Raw genomic sequence first — 25,063 nt, 5'->3', positions numbered from 1 at the left:
CTCGGGTAAATTACCACGATGGTAATTTACCACCGAATTTTTAATTCCTTCACTTGGAAAATGGTCTAAAAGCTCCATATTTTGCTCTACCCGTGCATGCACACTTATTTCTTCCCATGATATATGAGTAAGTCATAAAAGGTTGAACGACAAGCGTGGGAAAAATTTGATTAAGGAAATTAAATTTGATTTTCTCGTCTATTCTTGTTGTCGAGTTCGTTTGCTTTAGCTGGATAGCTGTAGTTGTTAGAATTTTCTAGAGATGGGCCCATACCGATACCAATAACGGCACCAAAATTTGACTAAACCGATATATCGGTACTTGTTTAAACTGTTATCGGCCCTTCTCTAGAATTTTGTTCTAAAGACGTGAAATAGCAAAAATTCGCAAAATTGGTAAGAAGAAGAACGTGGATGTTGCTGTTCAAAACTATTTTGAGCTGCTAACATCAAAACTCGGTGTTTAAATATTGTAAAACACTATGCTGTAAAAAGAATAGCTGTGTTCAAGTGATATTTTTATTATTTAGCTTAGAAACGATCAATATAATTTAATTTTTTAATTTTCGTAAATTACCATGAACGGTATTTTACGCGGTAAATTACGGCGTAATTTACCATTTTCCAAAATTACCGTAATTTTCGAACCCTAGTTACGTCGCATCTAGATCTAATCAAAAACTGAAGGGCTCACACAGAAAAACATTTAGATTTACAGAAAAACATTTAGATTTACATAAAAAGTGACTAATAATTAATAAACTGTAAGCAAAAAGGAACCTAAAAGTGACTGAAAATGACCAAATTAAGCTATTTAAAAGGGTCAGGTAGGAAGATATGTTTTTCAGACATGACAGATTTTTGTTATTCTTTTTTATAATCTAACATATTTTAATGGTCTGTTGAGCTCAATCTTTGAGCTTAGATATTGCAATGACTTGAAACTAGAAAATTATACAACTGAGCTAAATCCAATCCACTGATCTCTTAACTGCTTTCTTAACCGAGGCTACTGAGCAAAATATTCGGCTGCTTAAATAGCTCCGATATCATTGGCTAGTTTCCACTACACGCGCTTCGGAGGAAAAACCGGAAAGAAGAGTAAATAAGATTGTCGTTCACGTGGCGGCCGCAGATCATCGCATATAATTGGGACGCTGGCGGCTCGGAAGAAAACGCTGGAGTATAAAAATGAATTGCCTGAGTAACTTATAGGGAGCTAACATATTATTAACTCATGCTTTTATTAAAGTCTGTATCTCGCAATTTCAGCAGTGTAATATCATTTGAAAGTGTAGGAAACACAGTTAATTATAGACAGGTTAACCTACTCCTTTAAAAAAATCATTCTTTATAATAACTGTTACGACGTGCTTATCATTTTTCATCTGAAAATAAATTCCTTTCTAACAGAATCGCATTAAAAATAATTGATTGTATTAAATTCGATGTATTTATTTAATCTGACTCCAACTTCCTATATTCTCCGGGGTCAAATGTCTCTTATCTACCAAACTATGCGACGAGTCAGATCATCAGATCAAGTGTCAGGGAGCAAAGTTCTCTTTAGGCCCGCTATTCTCGATAACGTTTTACCCCTCCTGCCTTGGTCTCATAAAGAGGGGTAACTTTTTATCGAAACATCAGCGCAAAAGTAAAACTAAATCATTTTCGAGTGTTTTATTTGTGGGTCCTTGGGATGATTTCTTCTTCATAAACCAGTTCTTGACTGTAGAGAGAGAAGCAAGCTGCAGCAGCAACTTTATTTTAATGAACAAAATGGCATCTACGATCATTTCTTTAGTTTTTCTTCTCGTTTTCTTCACCCCTTTGTTTGCGGTTTCGGTAAATGTTAAGGCAGTTTTTCCTTCAAATCCCAGAAATTTGAAACGATTTCCAAGGATTATTTTGAACGGTACTTTGCCTAATATGAACGAATTAACGATTTGTCACTGGGTCAACGCGCACGCCATAAAATCAAAGGGTGTCTATGTCATTTCGTACGCTCATGGTCAAGCGGCTGATGAAATCCGAACTGGCGTTGTTCCGAACGGCGGTATCAACAAAACTAAGCTGATCTTGAGTATTTCAAACGAAACCTTTTCCGCACCTACGGAAAGGTTTAGACCGGGAAAGTGGCATTATATGTGCTTCACATGGACCAGTGGAGAAGGTCAAACTGCGGCTTATTTGGATGGAGAAGTATAATTAAAGACTGTTAATTTTTATTTTTTTTTTGTGGGAAAAAGGTTTGTAATCAGAGATAATTTCTAATTTCAGTTGGTGGGTAAAGGGATAAATATCCAAACTAGGGGCAAAGTTCGCTCTGGAGGAGTTCTAATGATCGGTCAAGATCAGGACGTTTATAATGGAAAATTTGATTTGGAAGAATCGTGGGAAGGATACGTCGCTGACGTACAAATTTGGGATGAGGCCTTAAAAATTGACCAAATAGTCAGCATGGCTCGCTGCAATATCGAACTAGAAGGGAATGTCTTCGCCTGGATGAAAACACCAATTAGCGCAGTGGAAGGGGTTGGTTTCAGCGCCGCCCAATTATGCAAAGGAAATAATGAAATGGTGGCCAAAAGACACATTATCTTAACTTGAAAGTAAAAATGTTTTTATATATATATTTTTTCTCATTTGAGTCAATAACAAATAACAATTAATATTTTGTACTGTTGTGACTAAAACATTACATTCATTAAAATTCTATAGATATTCAGCAAGTATTACAATAGAATATCTTAACTGTTACCATTGTGTATAAATCTTTGTCTTAACAAAATAAAATCTTTATAAAAAATAGTGAACTTATCAATTTTAACTTTTACAATGAACTTGAAAAAATATATTATGCCTTCTTAGTTTTAAAATATCTTAGTATAACAACAGTATATTAAGTATAACAACAGGTTCAATCCCGAAGACCAAGTTCAGTCACCTTCCTCTGAGCAAAAGTCATAACTATCATGCTTAAACCATTAGCGATAAAACTTCGAAGAGACCCTGGCGCTATCCCACGATACAATGCTATTAACCCTTTTTCTCTGACTATTCCACGCAAGCGATTCAAAAGTGTCGTTTCTTAAAATTCAAAATTAACAATATTAGTTACCAAGAACGATACAGTTGTACCACCATAAGTCAATGCTCAAAACAGAGACAATTCTTTCCATAGTTTCCTTAAACTTGCGATTTGACTACTTCTAAAGGCCAAACAAGCCACCAACCTAATGTAGCCGCGATTCCTGATCTTGGAAAAGGGCCAAGAATTTGGTTTTGTACTGAGCTATTTGAGACTGAGCTGGTATTTAACTGTCGCCGTGCCGAATCAAGTAATATGAAGTACGTGGTCATTAAACCGGTAGTTCGACACCAAGTGATCCCAAACCCCTACACATGAAAATGAAGAATAAGTTTTATCTATCCTCCATCTTAAAACAGTAACTAAGTACGTACAGTGTACAGCTTCGGTAATGACCATGACTGCCCAATTTGCCTTCTTACCTATAATTTACCATGTTTTTCGGTTTTATGCGCGAATCAGACGTTTCAAAACGAGGAACTCACTTTAACATATTCTAAAGGGCATTCTATAATAGATCGTGCTGTATTAGCTATGATACCACCACCAATTACTCTCCTACATTGTTAATTATCCATTAGAATTAATGTGTTTTATCACTTTGTACAACTAACAATTGCAAACCCCCACTATAAGGTACTTCAATACGACCATATTCACTGTCCATAAGAGTATACCTGCAGTATCGAAATTATTTCAATTCTCCGCATGGCTTCTGCAAAAGTAGGCCTAAAATAATTTTAAACATACATTGCTTCAAATGAGGCAAAATGAACAGAACGATACATGCCAGACCCAACTAAGGGTAGAATGCAACCTCTGTAAGGCACAATCTTATCAATATTTCGGAGAAGCGATAAAGACGTTTTATTCTTCAAGGTTTTACAAACCGATAGAGGCCAAAGAAACCATCAGATTTTATGGTTTTATGAAATGCTCTAAACATCCCCACTTTCTCAAAACCAGTTTGCGCTTGCATTTTAGTTTTACTGGTATCCAAAGGATGACCAACGCAAACATTTGTGACTCCATATAATATCCCAACTACAAATCAACGCAAATAACGAAATTGTCCTTCTTTGTTCTTTGACACTTCAGCCGCAGTGTCATTGCCCCGGGCCTAAATATGTTTCTAAGCCTCGGCTATTACACACATCGAACCCGGCATTACCAAAAAGTAACAATTAAAACAAACCTGATAATCCTATAGCTCCTTCCTCAATCCAATGGGTTCGCTCTTCATTATGAGTCATAATTTTTCTATTATTAATCAATATATTGTATATAACTTTTAATAGAAAATACACCAAGCTAACAAACACTACGCCACTCCGTGACTCCGCACGCCAGCGGCTTCAGTTTCTATTTAAGGTCACGTGCTCACAAGCTACAAAGTCAGGGGTTAAACTAGGGTGTGGTTTTGAATTTCTATAAAATTATTCTACCAAATTTCAAATTTATAAATGATGGGACACTGAAAGATACTTTTTAGCTACATCGTATGATGTACATCTACGATGAGGCTCTTAGTTTGACCTGCCCTGTTGTTGTAGTAGTAGTAGTAGTAGTAGTAGGGGTGTCACAGTCCTGCCTTTGGCAGTATCAAATTTTTCGTTCGTCATTTTTGAACGTCGAGAGAAAATATTTTCTTTTTAGTTAACGTTACAGTTCACAGGTGGAGTTTTAAACTTAGTGCAGGGAAGAAATTTTTTTTTAACTTTCCTTCCTCCTCGGAGAATCGTACCGCGGACCTTTCACTCGCCACCCCAGTACTATACAGCCTCGCCTAAAATCGCATGTTCAGAAACGGGCTCGAATGAAGCGCTATACTCGGAGAGAGAGGTTTGTCACAGGCACCGTCCCCTTCTCTCTCTCCCTCTTTCTCTTCAACTAGGAGTCATGATCCTATCCGAGGCCAGGAGATATAACTTCGCGGTTGGAGAGGCAAAATCATATTAAATAAATTTTTACCGACCGGGCAGAAGTTTTTATCACTGTTTAGGGTAGGGCATCGAGGGGCTATTCACTCTGATTTTATGCACGGTAAATCATTTAAGCATTGTAAAAGATTGCGTTATTCACTCATTAGATTAAGGTATAGAGGGGTTATCCACTCATTAGGGTAAGGTATAGAGGGGTTATCCACTCATTAGGGTAGGTATAGAGGGGCTATTCACTCGTACGATGTGGATATTTTACGAGCCCTTGGGTCCACTTGTCAAAACATAAAAACTTATTTTAGAACGAACCAACGTTTTATTTAAATGAAAATTAGGTTAGTTGTCAATATATCCCTACTCCTTTTGCAGTGTATGAGCTCTTCCACGATGATACCATATTTTCTAATAGGTATACCCAGGAATGCATAGATTTCTTCATCTTGGAATCTTTAAGAGGCCATAGACCCCACACTAATTACTGATTGAATATAAGGGGAAGGGCTTAAAAATTTGTTTGACAGCCCACTCCTCCCTCCTTGCATATCATTGGCTGTTCACGTGTATAGGAAGAAAAACAAATTAAGAAAACCATAGCAAAAAATGACAAAAAATCAAACAACAAAATAAATCCTCTCGCAACGACGCTAAATAACTCACATACACAACAAGTGGGAAAAACCAAAATATTTCCTCACCGAGTCAATAGGAGGACTACTACTACAAACTTATTTACCTAGATAAGGAATTATTTCTTTTTTTTAAGTAAAAATTTACGAATTATTAAAGCAGTATTCCAAGTATAGCGAATATACAGTAAAGCAGACGACATTTTACATCCAATAAAGATATGTCTTGGACACATGGAAATTAGTCAATGGGGAAAAAAACAGGAAATTAAGTGTATAGTTTTGGAGAGATATAAACTTTATGTGTTTGAAAAGGCCCAATTGTCTACGCTTCAGCTGTTTACCCTATGTACTCATAGCTACATTCACAACTGGTTTGCAGTGTAAACACTATCGTCTTGTCTCACCTCAACCATGTTCTTAGTTTGCCAACATGCGTGTTAAGGTTAAATAACACCAAAGCTGATTTGTGGCTAGACGCACTGAAAGTCTTGCGCACCATTAAAAGAATGAAAACTCCGTAGATAATACCCGTTTACCATTAGCCCTTTCATTGGTCTAATTTCCACCATGATCTTTTCTTCTATTATAATATCTACACCTGATTATTTAAACGTGTATTTAACTTTCGGCTCACTCTGAACCGTTAATGTCTCTTCAATACAGACACAAAAATCAGCACCCATAGTTTACTACACCTTGGGCCTCTATTATACACTCTTTTGTTCACTAGGCCTATTTCGGATAATACTTGATTTAACGGACAGAGTGTAAGCCTTAGCGTTCTTCTTGATATAACTAAAGCAAGGATTATTCTATATACAGATGTAGTATAGCTTAAGTAATATATAAACAGCCATTTCAAATAATAATATTAAAAAATGTCCTTGGAATATCAAAATGAAACAGCTTTCAAGTTACAAAACTACTAAAGGCATCGTAATTACGAAAAATACTTCCACATATTCACTTAATATTATGAAACAAGTTGGTAAACCAAAATAAACCTCTCCCAATCAACTATTGCAATATCAACGGTTATGATGGAGTAGAAACTAAGATTGTCAGATTACTATGTGATATAGACGGAAAACCAAGTTGTGTTGATCACGTGATTTTTCAGCTACATATTATTCCTCAGTTTCCACTCCCTATTATAAATTCTCTGATAAAAACAAAATAATCTAACAAATCAATAAAAATTTAGTTTTTGGTTTAGCAACTCTATTACAAAGCACCTTTGGATCAAGGTTTAACGTCCATCATCAGGCTTGCCACGGTTAATTATACTAAAGCAGCATTCTTTTCTTCTGTATTCTATGATTCTTAAAGGAAACGTTCAGGTGACATAACATTATACCTTATAAGAACGGGCTTCTTATTGGCGTCTGCTAAATCAAATCTTTTTACCCCTTAGAGAATAATACGGCAGTACAGGGAAAGGATCTCCTGTGCGATCCCCTTGCCGACCCCTATTTGTATTATAGGGAAAACTCCCCCACCCCCTCCCCTCCCCCATATATGTACTCTTTTCCGCGACCCCCCTTGCCGACCCACCATTTGGTATTATAGGGAAAATCTTTTTTGGGTTTATAGGGAACCTGGACGACGACCATATTTTCATCCACCCCTCCCCTCATTTGGTATTACAGGGAAAATATATGTTTTAGAGAGGCGAAACTCTTTTTTGGGGTTTATAGGGAAAGATATTTTTTCACCGCTAGATGTCGGTATGGTCAGCCTTATTTAAACGTTGGTAAATTCCTTTTCATTTCACCTTGTTGACAGCCAATAATTAGCTGTCCTCTTTTATTCAAAATTCCCCTTTTCTTAACACGTAGAGAAGAAGAGTATTTTTGTTTATTTTACTAGGCAATAATAGGTTGGGGGAAAGTAATTTATGTATTGTCAGTTCCCAAAGAACACCTTTTATTCGACTAAAGTTCTTATTCTGAATTAGAGATCCCCCTAAATACCGGTACATCCCTTTGGTTACGATTTGTTCACAACCAATAATTACCGGACCTCTTTAATTTCAAGTTCCCCTCCCTTTTCTTCACTGTTTACATATTGACAAATTCGAAAGAGGCGTATTTTTAAGGGCTAGTAATTTATCGTTTGTAGGAAACTGTTGCTTTTACACGAAATAATAAAGTATTTACTGCTTTTATTGTTGACATGATGGCAAATTCAAAGAAAGGTATTATTAGGTAATTAATTTTGCCAGCTTTAACATGTAAGGAGTCGCCGTAGAGAGTGCGAGGGAAGGGGAAGTTATGAGACGCGAGTTGTTGTGTTGGACGGTCACTTTTTCAGTGAGCCCCCAAACTGGGCGACCACTTTTTCATGCCAATTGATACTACAGGGAAAATATATTTCAGAGCGAAAATCTTTTAGGGTTTATAGGGAAAGATATTTTTCTGCAGCTAGAGGGTGGTATCGTCACGATTTCCTTCGGGGTGAGAGGGCACTCTTTAAGCTTAGAATTTTTCTTTTCGGATCTTGTTTAAAAGGGTATGTTGTAGTGGAAAACACAAGATGGTCAAGACCCCAATATAAGTTTCAAATTTTTTTATTATGATCCATTGGAAAGAAAATAATACTTATAAATTCTTTTCAAATTTTTATTTGGTAAACATTGGTTAGGATACACCAAATATATTTTGACGCATTGAAATTTAATTAGATTAGAGATTGCGTAAACAACAAAATATTGTTGTACGCAGTACAAATATAAATAAATAATAAAATTACACGATATAAGAATCAATAAATAATGAATTTCATAGTATTCAATACAAATATCTAGACGTAATATCTTTCATATAACAATTTAAAGTAAAATCGTCACATTAAGAAATACAAATGAAAAAAAATGTTTTACAACAACAAACCTTTTACGAAAAAATAAATATATTATAGACATAAAATACCATTAAAAACTAATAAACCAAAAAAAATTTAGGCGATATTTTGATATTTACTCGATACGTAACCCCTCTCCTCCTTATTTAGTTTATACACGAGTTTGTGTCTTGGGCGACTCACCATTACGATAATACGAGATACAAACCCCCCTCCCTTCTCCTCACTTCGTTTACACGCGCGTTGGTATCTTGGGCGACTCGCTTGGATGACGGTATGGTCAACCCTATTTGAGGGAAAATTGTGATGTCCTTCGAGTCGAAAGGGGTACTCTTTAAGCTTAGATTTGGTTTTTACGGATCTTATTTAAAAGGTATGTTGTAGTTAAAAAACAAGATGGTCAGGACCCAAATATTAATTTAAAGAAAATCCATTTTCACAAGATTTACAAATATTTTTCCAATTTAGTTTTAAAATATTTTTGTTGGGAAATTATTAACCTATGAAGGTTAAATGGTTTTAAAGTACACTTGCAATTTTTCTTCTCTAAGGTGTCTTTAAATTTATGAATTGTTTCCGTAGGAGTATATAATTCATAATATAATTTAATAATTCGTTGAAGTGTTCGTAGAATGATTCGTGAACGGTTCGTCTTCGAATAAATATTTGTTAAGTTTGATAAGAATTTAGTATACAGTTTCAATCATACATTCCATAGCTAAGTATTACACTTTAAAAGTTCCATATGTTTCGTTATTTTAGGTATTTGTCTGTTTATAGTAAGGACTTCTATAAGGGGATATTTTAAAATTAAAATCTTCGATATCTTGAAAAGTAAAAATTATACCGTCGAAAGACGCGTTAAGTTTAGTATAATTCTGTTCTGTCTTATCCTCTAAATTTTAAAATTCTTTAGTTTTTTATCAGGATTCGAAGTTAGTAATTGATATATATCAGTCTGTTTTTCCATAAAATGTTTCCAAGTTTCGAGAGGTAGAGAAAATCCTTTAAGATGGTTTTTTCTACTAAGAAAACCCTGGCTCTAATGTATTTAGAATCGATTTCTTACATCTTAAGGATAAAACGTTTGTCTTGTACGAAAGCATTTCATATTTTAAGCGATTTAAGTGAACACAAATATTTCAACATTAAGTTAAATACAGATTTGCGTGTTATGCTGACTCTCAGGCCACTCGCTTTCATTAGATAAAAGAGCTACTTTCCAAGTTTTGCGAACTCGTGTCGATACAAATGTCATTTAGTATATTTTAAAAGCTTTTAAGTTTAAAAATACAATCATTAAGTTAATGCATAAAGTCATTAGATAAAACCATGAATACATGGTTTTCTTCTACTTGGAATCTTTAAGAAGCCCTAGACTTCACACTATTATATGATTGAAGAGAAGGGGTTCGGGAAAGGCATAAATCTTTAATAAAATGAAAACTTCACTTTCCACATCACGTCCCATCGGCTAATCATTCGGCAAAGTTTTTTACATTCGGATTCGGCGCTCAAATTTCGTGTGAATCTTGGAACAGGTCAATATCAAGTGATTTCTAAGTTCAAATACATTAGTCATGACGTGAGGGGTGACGGTTTTTACACACTTCCTCTATAATTCATATAGAAAGGCCCAGAAAATTAACTATTAAAGATTCCAAGTAGAAGAAATCTACGTATTCTCGGAAACACATTAAGCAGCTACAGATAACTTTTCGGAACATAAACAATATTTTTAAAATATTTGAAGCGCATACGAAATGGAAAATGCATTAATGGTCTCTCTCTTGGAAATGTCAAGTAGATTAAGACTTGATGCCTTGGATTATTTGCGATAGGATCGCGCTTATTTTGTAGGTATATCTCCTGTTTGGTTTCTGGTATTGATTATTACGACAGCGCCATCTATATTTTAAATTTTGAACTAAAATCGTTTAATAAAAATTTTGGTACTTTTTAATTTTTCCTTCCTTTAAACAATAAGTACTACCTAAACCCCATATTTTAAGTTTATATCGTTATTTTACAAACTATTGGTTCATCTTCACAAACCAAAGGTGAAAGTTCATAATGAATCGGGCAAGATTACAAACAATTTAGAAAGAAAAAGACAATTATTTTCGAATACATGTTTTCGTAAAACTCGACCGATTAGCTCCTTTCTCGCCACTTTCTTTTATAAAATTTAGAATATAGAATCATTCCGTGAAAGTTTTTATCTACGTTTTCAATAATGTTAATAATATTTGTAAAATGATGTAATTATGTGATTAAATAGGGATATCTGTTCATTTCTATTACATATTTTTTATTAACTCAAATACGTTCTTATCAATAAGTTGTACAAATCAGCTCTATTTCTAATATTTCACACAATATAAAACACCAAATACTTTTACTTGGAATCACTTCAAGCATTTCGCATATGTAATATTCGAATTTAAAGTGTTTACGATTAGGCCTAAGGACTACTAATTGATATTCAAAATTTAGAATATATTTCCGTGTGCTATATAATGTTTCAATAATGTGAATCATATTGGTCAAATTTTATAAAATCGAGTTTCAACGTGGGAATCTGTTAATTTTTATTCGTGATGTCGTTTTTTCAATCCACGATAATTTCATTTGAAATGAAATCTCTCTTCTATTCGTGTTTTTCTTTTAAAACGATGTGTAAATTTCCAAATGCATTCGACCAGAATTGCAACAACTGATAGTGCGATTCCATAAAGGTACACGATGAAAATCGGCGATAGAAATCTCAGGCTCAATCCTTTCGCGTCTTGTAATTGCTCTTTTTCCGTATGAAGAGTTTTTCGCTGATAAAAGAATATCTTCCTCAATCTGGGTTCAGTTTGACGCGTTTCCACAATTCGTCCAATGCTGTCAACAAGTAAATGAATATTAAAAATAATGCTCGAGTAATAATTATATGAACCCTTGATTAAAGTATTTATTTTTGGATTTCGAGCCGAGTCCAAGCCATGAAAAATTTCGGGTTCGAGTATCGAGCCAGAGTCTTGAATGTGACGTCGAGTACTCAAGCGGTTTTCACTTGGCAAATCTATTTATTCAAGTAGGCCTAATAAGCGAGCCCGCAAAATCCTATTCGAGCCCATTTCGAGTCCAAATCTTACTTAACTATATGAGAAGAGTACACTATTATACAACGGAGTAAATATACGTTGCTTTTCGAGCTGGCCAACGAATTAAGGTATAAGAAAGTAGCCAAGCTTTAAGTACCTTCTGGTTTGATTCTACACAAAGCTACTAAATGGTATCCTGTCCTATTGGCGAGCTACTAGTTGAATTTCATTCTCCCCTTAAAATGAACTCTACGAGCTCTCATAAACATTGAAATTTGAGTTCGAGTCTTATTCGAGTCTAGACAGAGCCTTTTTAAAGACTCAATATCGCATTCGAGTCTCTAAAATTTCGTATTCGAGGGTCGAGCCGACTACTCGCACAAGCCTTATTAAAACCAATCTTCTTGAGCTTACATATAGATTAAGTTTTCCATGATATTTGCTGGCAGTTTCTTGTTGAAAAGCATGTGTCCATAAACCATTTTGTAAACGCTTTCTCCTACATGCAAGAACCTTCTTCGATAAGCCAATTCATTGGCAAATATGTCAACTATGCTGTCTAGGAGCTGATTTTCGCAAAATATCACAGCCGTTTCTTTGTAAAATTTCGGATAAAACTTAGCGTCGGGTTGCGAAATATAGTGTCCGTTTAAAGCCATTCTCTTTCGAAGCTTGGCATACGTTGAATCTGATGACTGAAAAAATAAATCAATGACACAATTGTCCAATTAATTTTTCTCGGAGTTAGTTTTGTTACTCTATATAAACAGACCTCTATCTCCTCCTCAAACCTTCCAAAATACATATAAGGTTCAATTTTGGGTTTTTTCAGCAAATCTTCAATAGAGTTAACAGGATCTGAACGGGAAATGACCATTTCTAATTTCATGGAACTATAATAGCACCATGTCAAGACAAACGACGCCACAGTCCACGATCCTAGCAAAATCCTCGTTGGCAATCTCCGTCCCAAAACAGATAAATCAGCTAAAGTCACGATAATAAAGTCAATAATTTAAAACATTGTCACAGCGACACTAAACTTTAACAGAGAAGTTCTATTTTAGATGCAGTTCCAATTATTTAACGAAGAAATTATTAGTACTTTATATGCAGTATCTATAATGCTTTTTGGCGCAATTTTAATAACAACTTAGCGGGGTCGTGGGCTAGAGGAACTGACACCCATAAGTTTATCATACTCTCCATTACTAGTATGGGGTCAAAAGGTTATTTGTTACGAGCACGAGCCCTCTTTAAATGAGTAAACAGCGTCTCACAGTGGTAATGTTTTACTAGAGGGCGTATCTTCATGGCAGCCTTGCTGAGAATCAAAACCATTATTGCCTACTATCTCACGCCATGACCAGGCTGCGTTCAACAACCCACAATAAGAAAAAAATCCGTTTTTACACTGTTGCGTTTATTTTGGTAACGTAATATCTTTGTTTTTGAATCTATTTTTGGTCTTCTGCAACATATTACCAAGGAAATTTTAAATTTTCATGAATTATATGAAGTGGCAATGTCTAGGATTTTGTATGCTCCTCAAAAGACCAGTTATTACACATTATAAGCGTATGGTAGTTTCTAACAGCTTCTTGATTAGCTCGTGGTAAACCTTTAATAATACTTAACAATTTAAAACGAGATGGAGCGAGAATATCCAAACGGTCCGAAATAAGCTTGAGAAATTAATCTGGCTTTTTTCCAACCCGGATCTTCGAGTAATGCAAAGATACGTGACGGATACCACCACAATGGCCACTATGGTCCAAAGAAAAATGACAGAATCCAGTATTAGAAGTTGCATGGGTTCACTTGTTGAAGAATGGTCATCACGTGGTACTGTACTGAGTATGACTTGTCCAGATTGATAAATAGGAAGGGATACATGAAAAAGCTTTGGTGTATTTGGTCTCGGGATCATAAACATCATATCTGTATCCAAGATCTGTAAAAAACGTTTTAGATACACTTATACAAAAAAGTTTGTTTTATCAAGAGCACTGTTAGGCCTAGTAAAAGAAAAATGGTTAACCATTGTGCTCTTTTGTGCTAGAAATTTAAAACTAGCTAGAATATGAGATAATTAATGTGCTTTTCCAAAAGAAACACTATTTCACGCGACCAGAAGTTAATGACTTCTTATCCTGGGAAGTATTGGACACTAAGGCTTTATATAGTATCCATTCCTGCAAGTCAAAATTGCCTATGGCATTCGTAAAAGAGGGTCGAAAGTTTCCTCCCCACTAGGAAAACGATCTAGTCTACTGAAAAAATCCCACGCCGCGAGGCTGTGGCTCTCAAACTGTGGGGCGTGTTCAAAACTTCTTCAGCGCCAATCGTTGAAAAGCCGTCTGTCTAGAACTCTCTGAAAATCCATTACAGTCCGTGGGCCTAGGACCCTACTCTAGTTTGAACGGAATTTCTAGCAGTCTATTAAAACAGCTGTTTCTGATTCGTTACCTCAAACCACAGGACACGCCTTAAAGTTTCGTTACTTGCCCGTTGCTGGCGCGCAAACCAGCCTGCCAGCTTAAAATGAGAGAAGCGCCGTAGGTGGCGTGGTGATCAGACCTAATAAGAAGTTGGCTAACAGAGATGGATCCGGATATGGTTAGAGTCCAATACTTCCCAGGATAAGAAGTCATTAACTTCTGACGCGACCATTTGTTATATGCCAAAACATTCTTAGATAGATAAGACAGAAATCGATTTTATTAATTATATTAAAATAGCTCTCCCCTAAATGAAAAGAAAAAAAATCAATGTGTATTGGCCTATTTTATCTATTTTAGAACCAGAAGTACGTAGATTTCCTCTACTTCGAATATTTAGCAGACCATTTTCAGGGCCTTTCTTCTTGAATTATGGTGTAAGAGGGATAGAAACCGTCACCCATGTTGTAGCGCAATAACCAATCAAACGCGATTATCGAGGAGCGGGCCTTTTAACAAAGCTTTAAGTCCATTCAACCAGACATTTGTATGGGGTCCATAGGCGCTTAAAGATTCCAAGTGGAAGACATCTATAATTTCTCTTTAGAAGAAAGCGAATGAAAGCGTGTTTTCTAGTGAAACACTATTTCACTTCGTTATATTAATGAGCGTCGGGAATTCTTAATAGTAATGAGATCTACACTTACATCTAATTCCATTGCTGCTATTACATTGAGCGGTTTTGAACGAGATATAGTTTTGTTCAATCGCTGAAGGGCACTCAATGTGTCCTCATAACTTACATATTTCCATCTATATTAAGTTGAGAAAGGTTTTTAAAATAATCTGAACTGGAGTCGTCATTAAATTAGTCGAATATTTTACTCGTAATTAAAAAACTTCACTTAATGGAATATAATTAAAAATATTTTAAGAATGATAAACTAGGTAAATATTTACAAAGCAATAATATTTCTTTATCAATAAACGCGTATATCGGCTATTTCTATAGAAGGTTTCCCACCAAAAGTCAAAAAAAAAAAAATTTATAAAAAAATATTTTAAAAAGAGGATTTTCACGGTAAAAATAGGAACCAAAATTTTGAAATCACGAAATAAAATGGGACCACTGGTGAAATAAAATGACATCTTTTATAAATAAAAATGTATTGACAGTTTTGTTAGCAGAAAACATAGTGTTAGGATTATGGTATCATTATTTTTTCCGTTTGTCTACAAAACAGCAGGTTATTTTTTTTCTTTTTTAATATTCTAGCTACTTACCCTTGACTAACTACTAAACAAACGCTATTAAAAGAACAAATATGTATTTTAGGGTAGATAAGGACCTTGCAGGGATATAGGGGCTTTTAAGGACCTTGCAGGGATATAGGGGCTTTTAAGGACCTTGCAGGGATATAGGGGCTATTAAGGGATCTTGTAGGAGCCCTGTAATACTTAGGTAATCGATATAAATTTTTTCGATTTTCTTTCGAATAAGTCTTCATTTCAAAAACCTCCAATATCATTCATCAATTCAGAAATGGAACAAATTCGTGATTATTTGCACACTCGTGCGTAATTACGCGTGTGTAACAACAAAGTATAAACCTTACGTGACATTCTTCGTATATGTAAAAAACATAACTGCTATGTAAACAAATTTTTCGAAGTATGGATCAAAGGCTTGATTTTCCTGTGTATGCAACAGACGACCCTGCGAAATATAATTTATTTTGCAATCTCGCACTTTGAAAAGAAAAAAAAATGTTCTTTTAATTACATAATGCATGCCGAACCTCAGGCAGGTATTAATGGCCGGAAGTGACTCGCACATTTTCAGACCTTATACTCTACTACTTACTTAAAAGAGTAATTAATTAATAGCAATAAGCCCCGTGGTTCTCAATTGCACATATTTTCTTTTAAAAAAAGTGCTATTTCGAAGAGAGGATTCACGTTTCTTTGATAACATTTAAGGGATAGCGAAAGTGAAATGAATGTTTTGCTTTCGCATTATGAACTGCATGATTGGGAGCTGTACAACTTGATGGCACCTTCTAAATGTTTCGTTGGGTGAACCTCGTTATTAAAAATGTATTTCTTTAAAATTATTGCAAATTAGTACGCAATAAGCGTGTGTAAAAGAATTGAAGATTTGTTTACAATACTTCAGTACGTCTATTTATGATATTCTGGTTCATTCCCTTTGGAAATCATTGAAAAGCACTTAAAAAGAAAAAGCTGAGGTGTTTAAAAACTCATTGAAAAATCTCTTGGTAAAGTTAATCAAGTGTTCCTGAACATATCGTTTCCTTGTACACCATTATCATCGATAGGGTTAAGATGTACGCGGCGATCGACAAGGGTTACAAGAAACAGCTAGCCTCAAAAAGGCAGGGCTTCCACCAAAGGTTCACGTAATTGCACATTTTTAATCACTTATCAGGATTCTCCAGCATCAGGAACCAGTTCGGTAATTTTCAGCGATCAGTGAAGTGAAGCAGTTTGCCATATATTGTCAGCAAATAATAAACTTACCGCTGAATTTTATTTCACGTTACATAACCGTCAGCTTTGATCCGAGAGCCCCAGCAAGTCTTTGCTAATACTTTTACAGGATGAGTGATAAATTGGTACGTTGCTCGAGAGCGTCCGTTTTATAAACGCATTAATTTCGCTAGCGGCCAAAACTTTAATTATTTGTTCTAATGGAATTAGCATCGATTTTTCAAATCTAAATGTTATAACGTTTGTTTTTGACGAATTCATTTCATATTCTAATCGAGTTTTCTTAACAACAATATTTTTACATTTTGGATAAATACTGTTTCGCGTGTTATAAATAGTCCTGTTCCATATTGGAGAAACTCCGAAGCAACTGCGGTCGCTTAAATTTTGGCAACAAAACCCAGCGTCATTTTCGAAGGTGCAATGCTGCCAGACACCTTTACACAGTAATTTTTTGGACTAGTTTTCGATTGCTATTCATTCCGTTTTCAGACACCGAACATTCGTAAACAATGCACTTTTGTTTGTTGCGTTATAATTAATTAAATTCGAAATTTTAACTTCTAAACGTGCATGAAATATGTAAAAACTAAACGAATATAGACGCTGCCAACTTTTGAAATTTTGCAGACGATAATCAACTACCAAAATCACAACCCATGCGCTACCGAACGTGATCGAGTTGGCTATGCCAAACAAAATCCTCTCTCCTTAAATGGCAGTCGATCACGTGATCAAATTTTTCCCGCGGAAAACAAGGCGAGATTCTTGAGACTACTGCGGCACTCAAATGGACTAATACTATTTATGATGGTTTCAGGTCACTCGTTTTCATTTCCGTAAATGAGATATTTTTCCAATTCGAGTGCGCTATTCTAGGCAGAAAAGTAATTTATAGCGATTTCCACTGACTGCTCGCGGAGCGCTCCCATGGAGCCATATAAATGGGCTAAGTAGTTCTCGGCTTCGTTAAAGACTGCTTTTGCTAAATCAGGGTCTCCTATATTTATTGCTCCATGGGAGCGCTCCGAGAGCAGTAAGTGGAATTCGCTATTAGTGAATTGAAAATGCTTGTTAGGCACATCGAATGATGGATAGGTACGATGAGGCTATTAGTTTCACCTGCCCTGAAGTAGTAGTAGTAGTAGTACCACATTCGTACCAAGATAAAATCGTTATTTAGAGGCATTGTTTGAAACATCCACTCTTGTGCTATTAAAATTTGAACTACTTTTACATTATCAGCTAGGCGCACTTCAACTTTTAAAAGTACACTTCTGCTAGATACTGGCAAATTAACGATCTTAGATTCGAGGCTATTGAAATTGTATAAACAAGATGAGCAGACTGATATGTCGTACTCCACACCTGTGCCAATTTTCTTCAGTTATGAAAGGCCGATATTAACGGACAGAAACACCACTTTTATGTGTTAGTTTTAAATAAATGGATATAATATGAGGGTCTAAACTTTGCTAGTAGTTTGTGTCTCTGAATTAATTTTAGTTAAATATAAATTTATTACCAATTGAAAATGGAACGGTATGAGGCAACAAACCGGTTTGTTTTTTAACTGTGACATGTTAGGCGTTTTGGTGATTCGTAAACGATGTTTCGTGATCCCGTGATGGTGCTATAGAAAGCGCCTCAACAGTGATACATAAGCTTCAGCAAAAAGGTTGATTGAAAACGCGCCTTAACCGTGAATTTTTAATACAATATCAAAAACGGATTTATGGGATAAGAACGTCGGAGTTAGCGAATTCACTCCCCATCCTCGCATACTTTATTGAGAAACTTCGTCTGCTTATATTTTGACTCCACCAACAAATTCTGTATATAGCTACTTCTAGAGATCGAATTTGTGGGTGGAGTCAAAATATAAGCAGATGAAGTTTCTCAATAAAGTATGCGAGGATGGTACTAGAGGCTAAAGCTATGATCCGACGTTCTTATCCCATAAATCCGTTTTTGACCATATTTAATGCAGCTATGTTATTATGATGATCACTGTCAGGACTCAGTACAGGTGCGGGACAAAAGTCCTTTGTCAATTCGTCTTGTCGTTTTTAGTCTGGAAATTCACGGTCAAATTTTCGAGTGAGATTTCTACAAGTAGCACTTAGAGTAAATACGTGTAAAATTGTCATATTGTTACGAACGATTCAAATTTTTTGCAAAGCCAAAACTCGATATTTCAAACATGCAACAAAGAATCTCGAGAAATAACTCCGTTGTTTTCGTGTATTTTGCCTTAATAACGATCTAAACATTTCGAAATGCGTTCGGCAAGAATTGCAACAACTGACAGTACGATTCCATAAAGGTACACGATGAAAATCGGCGATAGAAATCTCAGGCTCAATCCTTTCGCGTCTTGTAATTCTTCTTTTTCCGTGTCAAGAACTTTTTGGTGATCAAAGAATGCCTTCCTCATTCTGGGTTCAAATTGACTCGTTTCCACTATCCGTCCAATGCTGTCAACAAGTAAATGGTCATTAAAAATAATGGTCAGACGCGATTTACTTTTGTCAAGCTAACGGTCTACTAGACCTAGTTCTATAACTTTCCAATTAAAAATTAAATGAACTGATGAATAATAACAAACTGTTTGAGCTTACATGTAATTGATATTTTCCATGATATTTGCAGGCAGTTTCTTGCTGAAGAGCATGTGCCCATTAACAATTTCATAAAGGCTTTCTCCAACGTGTAATAACCTTTTTCGTCTAGCCAATATCCAAGCTAACTTCTCAACCATGGAATCAACGACCTGGTCTTTGCAAAATAACAAAGCCGTTCCTTTAACAAATTTCCCTAGAAGCTGGGCGTCAGGGCCCAAAAAATAGTGTCCATTTAAAGTCATTCTCTCTCGAAGCTTAGTGTACGTAGAATCTGATGAGTGAAAAAATAAATGAATGAAACTAATGAGGAATTTATTTTTATCGTAGTTTGGTTTTGTTTAAATGAACACACCTCTTTACTGTCCTTAAATTTTCCAGCATAGATATATGGTTCCAATTTGGGTTTTCTAAGCAAATCTTCAATGGAGTTAACAGAGTCTGAACGCGAAACTACCATTTCTATCTTCATGGAACTGTAATAGCACCATATTAGGACAAACGACGCCAAAGTCCAAGATCCAAGCAAAATCCTCGTTGGTAATCTCCGTCCCAAAACAGATAAATCAGCTAAAGTCACGATATTAAATGCAGTCATTTAAAACTATGTTACACCGACACTAACACTTAACAACTAAGTTCTTTTTGTTGAGAGGAAATGCCTCTGTTTTCGGTAAACTAGGTCAAATTCATAGAAGAAATGTGAAGCAGAAGTTTCAATATGAACAAGGCCTATGTTATATGCCCCTATAATGCAAACCTGTACTACGCATTATAAACTTATGGAAATTTTTAACAGCGACATGTAAAACTTGAAGGGTACTTATAACAATTTAAAATAAGATGGAGCAAAAATATCGAAACCGTCCGGCAAGAGTTTGAGAAGTTAATCTGGCCATCTCTCAACTCAGATCTTCGAGTAATGCAAAGATACGTGACGGATACCACCACAATGGCCACTATGGTACAAATAAAAATGACTGAATCCAGTATTAGAATTTTCATGGGTTCACTTGTTGTAGAATCTTCATCACGTGCTACTGTACTGAGTATGACTTGTCCAGTTTGATATACAGGAAGGGATACGTGAAAAAGCTTTGGAGTATTTGGTCCTGGGAAAAAGAAAAGAACTTCTGTATCCAAGATCTGAAAATAAAAGTTGTGCTTACTTAAAAAAAATTACGCATGGCAGCTATATGTACGATTAAACTTCGGAATGAAAGCGTGTTTCGGAATGAAACAGCTATTTCAAGCGAAAAGTTTTTTTAGGCCAAAACACTCGTAGACACGACTCCTGAAGGGGTAGAGTCAAAAGTATCATTGAGTGCTAAATGTTAAATTGCTCATCCAGTTTTAACACAAAAGGGGACGAACCTTCCGGTATAAATGCAGTAGATAGAAAGTATTGCTTCTGGCGAACTGGCGTCAGACAGTGCCAGATGGCACCTGCAAATATGGCGTCAATGGGCGTCCACTGCATTTTTCTTCTTATGGCGCCAGTGAATCAAACATTTTTCCCCCAATATTGTTGTGACGCACATGACGTGTTGGCGTCAGTGAATCAATCATGGCGTCAATGTTAGGCTTAAGCGTCATATTCGGCAACGTGGTAAATAACCCTTGTCATACTCGCGGTTTAAACGCCATGTTCACTATAAGAACATGATTGGTCTTAAAAGAGCGCCATGTTTACATGGTTAGAAAGTCACGTGACATTAAAGTATAAAAGACGAGGACGGTTTAAAGATAAGACATTCTACATCCTTCCTTGAAGTACCGATCCAGATCCGAAAAATGTAAGTATAATTTCCCATAAAATCTTAGTGCTATAATCTTGGTCCGCATCCTATTTAATGTGATTACCATATTTCTATTTAATGTGAATATTTAGGGATAACTCCAACGTGTTCGAGATTTCCTCAACTAAATCAGTCAGTGTAACGCCGGACTGCAGGATTAGACTAGGAATGACCGATGGCTCAACAGGGATCGTATTAAGCGAGGAGGAATATATGCAACTTTACGGAATGAAGGACTCCATAAACGGATTTTTCGAGAAGGACGACGCTCAACCCACCACGTGCTTTTTCGAGGGATCGATGGACAAGCGAATTCAACTTGTAACTTACCAGGAAAGGAAGATGTTAAATATCCGCCAAGTGATCCAGGGACGAGGACCGAACTACGGAATCCAATACCCAACTAGGAATGGATTTGCCATAGGACCATTCCTATGGGAGAAGTTATTGGAAAAACACATTCAGGTGACGACATTCATTACCGAAGCGAAACGTGTGGAGAGTGCGATTAAGGACATAGTAATACAGCAACTAACTGAGGGAATAAAGAATTCGTGCAACGGCTGCATTATCGGCCATCCTTCACAATTACAGCATGATTGTATAATGACGGAATGGCGCGAACGTGTAGATGAACATTATTCTAATGCCGTGTCTAATTTAAATATCGAGATGATAGTTAATATTTTTAATAATTCCACTTTCTTAAGTTTTCAATTCTGTAAGCAAAGTATGGGGCGCCAAACCGGACAAAAATCGTCCAAATTACTGGTATATATTAGTCGAAATCTGATATATATTAGTTGAAATCTGATATATATTAGTCGAAATCGATATATATTAGTCGAAATCTGATATATATTAGTCGAAATCTGATATATATTAGTCGAAATCTGATATATATTAGTCGAAATCTGATATATATTAGTCGAAATCTGATATATATTAGTCGAAATCTGATATATATTAGTCGAAATCTGATATATATTAGTCGAAATCTGATATATATTAGTCGAAATCGATATATATTCGTCGAAATCTGATATATATTAGTCGAAATCGATATATATTCGTCGAAATCTGATATATATTAGTCGAAATCTGATATATATTAGTCGAAATCTGATATATATTAGTCGAAATCTGATATATATTAGTCGAGATATATAAAGTTTGATATATATTAGTCGAAACCTGATATACATAGTCTGGAGAATTAGCAGAAAATCATGCACTTTGTGAAGAAAGCATGAAACATTGCACAGTGATAAATAAAGGCATTTCTAATTAATTCAAGATTAGAGTCCACCTCTAGCTCACCTGTGACATTTGTGACAAGCTTTCAAAAGTCCCCTAACGACACATATATTTGAATTCTGAAATTTATGAAGCTCCCTAAACTTCGTTGCAAAGCGAAATACGTCCAGCCGGGACTCGCTAAGGGCATTTCCATGGGGGCCGTCTGTAAAGCGAAAACATACGCAATTTATGCAGTCTTAAAGGATATAATATTTTTTAAAGCAATGGAATTATTTAAATATAGAGAACGCACACAATTTTAGTTTTAACACTTTTAAGAAGCTCTATTTGAATATAGTATTTCTTTTTAATTTATCGTGTTCTTAAAATTATTTTTCACACCCGCCACATTTTCGAAGTGCGGTGCAAGGTAAATTTGCTTTGACACATTTGCATTTGCCATGTAAACCTTTAAGGCACCCACTTTTAACCATTTCGCGACAAGTTTCTGCCGCTGGCGGCATTGTCAGCCATATTGGTTGCCATTCTATGGTACTATCAGGTTGTACAAGTTTGGTCATTCCGAAGTTAGACGCGTCCGATAAATACGGCTGTTTTACCAATGTCCGCCCCCAAAAGTCACTCGAAGCATGTGTTGTAACTACGCGGTGCCAGTCATCCTCTCTCTCTCATTCCCCATCACATTTTAACGCAAAAGGAGAGAAAACCGCATGGTCAACTTGCAAAGCATTCTATGAACTAACTCATGCTTTACAAACCAAATTCAGAAGTCCTTCTAAAATAGTCGTTAAAGAATTTCTACCAACTATAAAGAGATTTGTAATTATGTATGAACATTGGTAAAGCAGCCGGACTAAACTGGCACAACTTCATAGTACGGTAGAATGGCAACCAAAATGGTTGACAATGCCACCAGCGGCAGAAGCTTGTCGGGAAATAGTTAAATGTGGGTGCCTAAAAGGTTGACATGGTAAATGCAAATGTGTAAAAGCAAATTTACCTTGCACCGCACTTTGAAAATTTGGAGGGTGTGTAAAATAATTTTAAGAACACAATAAATTAAAAAGAAAAATATTCAAATAGCGCTTCTTAAATTGCATTTAACGTTGTCTATTTTAAGTGTTAAAACCAAAATTGTGTACGTTCTCTATATTTTAATCAGTTCCATTGTTTTAAAAACATATAATATCCTTTAAGACTGCATAAATTGCGTATGTTATCGCTAGCGAGTCCCGACTGGACCGTCCGCCTTTCGCTCTGCAACGAAGTTTAGGGAACTTCATAAATTTCAGAATTCAAATATACAGTATATGTCGTAAGGGGACTTTTAAAAGCTTGTCACAAATGTCACAGATGAGTTAGAGGTGGGCTCTAATCTTGAATTAATTAGAAATACCCTTATTTATCACTGTGCAATGTTTCATGCTTTCTTCACAAAGTGCATTAGTTTTTGCTAATCCTCCAAACAATAATATATATCAGATTTCGACTAATATTTTACAGATTTCGACTAATATGTATCAGATTTCGACTAATATATATCAGATTTCGACTAATATATATCGATTTCGACTAATATATATCAGATTTCGACTAATATATATCAGATTTCGACTAATATATATCAGATTTCGACTAATATATATCAGATTTCGACTAATATATATCAGATTTCGACTAATATATATCAGATTTCGACTAATATATATCAGATTTCGACTAATATATATCAGGTTTCGACTAATATATATCAGGTTTCGACTAATATATATCAGGTTTCGACTAATATATATCAGGTTTCGACTAATATATATCAGGTTTCGACTAATATATATCAGGTTTCGACTAATATATATCAGGTTTCGACTAATATATATCAGATTTCGACTAATATATATCAGATTTCGACTAATATATATCAGATTTCGACCAATATATATATATATCACTTTTCGTCTAATATACATCACTTTTCGACTAAAATATATCACTTTTCGACTAATATATATCAGAGTTCGACTGATATATATCACTAATATGTACGAATTTTGTCCAGTTTGGCGCCCCATAGCAAATGGTATCTCTAAGTGTATGTAACTCTAAAAAATTCTTGTAATACATTGAATTTAAATAATAAATTTTCAAATTTAATACTTTTTCATTAACCTAAATATAAGCCTATTTCAAATTTTAGGAGTTATTTATATTCAAATTTAATACTATATAACTAAATATATAGGCATATTCCAAATTTTAGGAGTTATTTCAACTTAAATCAATTTCTCTTTATTGATAGACCTATTTTCATGGATAGGTAATGCAAATAACGAGGTCGATGAACGTGAATAGAGAAACTCGGATGGTAAATAAACGGCCTATGTCAATAATTAGATATCATGATAAGCGCTTGTATGAAACTCACGCTGAGTGTCGACATGGGATGATAGTTGGGGTTGCAATGTTTGTTTATGCTAGGAAACTTGTAAGTAAACAAACTAGACTGAAACTTGACGTGAACTTCGAAACATGGCGCGGTTTTCGAGCCTATTTCACATTTCCAAGGATAAGAAATGTAAATAACGAGGTCGATGAACGTGAATAGAAAAACTCGGATGGTAAATAAACGGTCTATGTCAATAATTAGAAATCATAATAAGCGCTTGTATGAAAGCGGTTAGTGTCAACATGGGATGATAGTTGGGGTTGCAATGTTTGTTTATGCTAGGAAACTATTAAGTAAACAAACTAGACTGAAACTTGACGTGAATTTCGAAACATGGCGCGGCCCTCATCGTGACGTCAATGGGAAAACCCGTA

General features: G+C 35.4%; 1 protein-coding gene and 1 pseudogene across 1 annotated transcript; one reads left to right on the top strand and one right to left on the bottom strand.

Annotated features, from left to right (window-relative positions):
• The first annotated feature begins 1,699 nt into the window (after positions 1 to 1,699).
• On the top strand, positions 1,700 to 2,817 carry LOC149707820 (C-reactive protein 1.1-like). The gene is made up of 2 exons (XM_089864110.1): positions 1,700 to 2,202; positions 2,281 to 2,817. Exons 1-2 carry the CDS (start codon positions 1,771 to 1,773, stop codon positions 2,608 to 2,610), a joined length of 762 nt encoding a protein of 253 aa, XP_089720236.1. The 5' UTR covers positions 1,700 to 1,770; the 3' UTR covers positions 2,611 to 2,817.
• LOC149707819 (mitochondrial substrate carrier family protein S-like) lies at positions 2,769 to 4,406 on the bottom strand (annotated as a pseudogene).
• Between the last annotated feature and the right edge of the window lie 20,657 nt (positions 4,407 to 25,063).

The sequence above is a fragment of the Phalangium opilio genome, unplaced genomic scaffold (assembly GCF_054372755.1).
Source record: "Phalangium opilio isolate 3A_F unplaced genomic scaffold, DU_Popi_V2 ptg000013l_1, whole genome shotgun sequence".
Classification (NCBI taxonomy): Eukaryota; Metazoa; Arthropoda; class Arachnida; order Opiliones; family Phalangiidae; genus Phalangium; species Phalangium opilio.
This window is presented reverse-complemented; position numbering and strand designations above follow the sequence as displayed.

Bases quoted from the DNA above. Each gene is read 5' to 3' on its own strand.
- LOC149707820 (XM_089864110.1), top strand. From the start codon at position 1,771: ATGAACAAAATGGCATCTACGATCATTTCTTTAGTTTTTCTTCTCGTT. The intron at 2,203-2,280 runs GTATAATTAAAG...TTCTAATTTCAG, and splicing joins CGGCTTATTTGGATGGAGAA to TTGGTGGGTAAAGGGATAAA.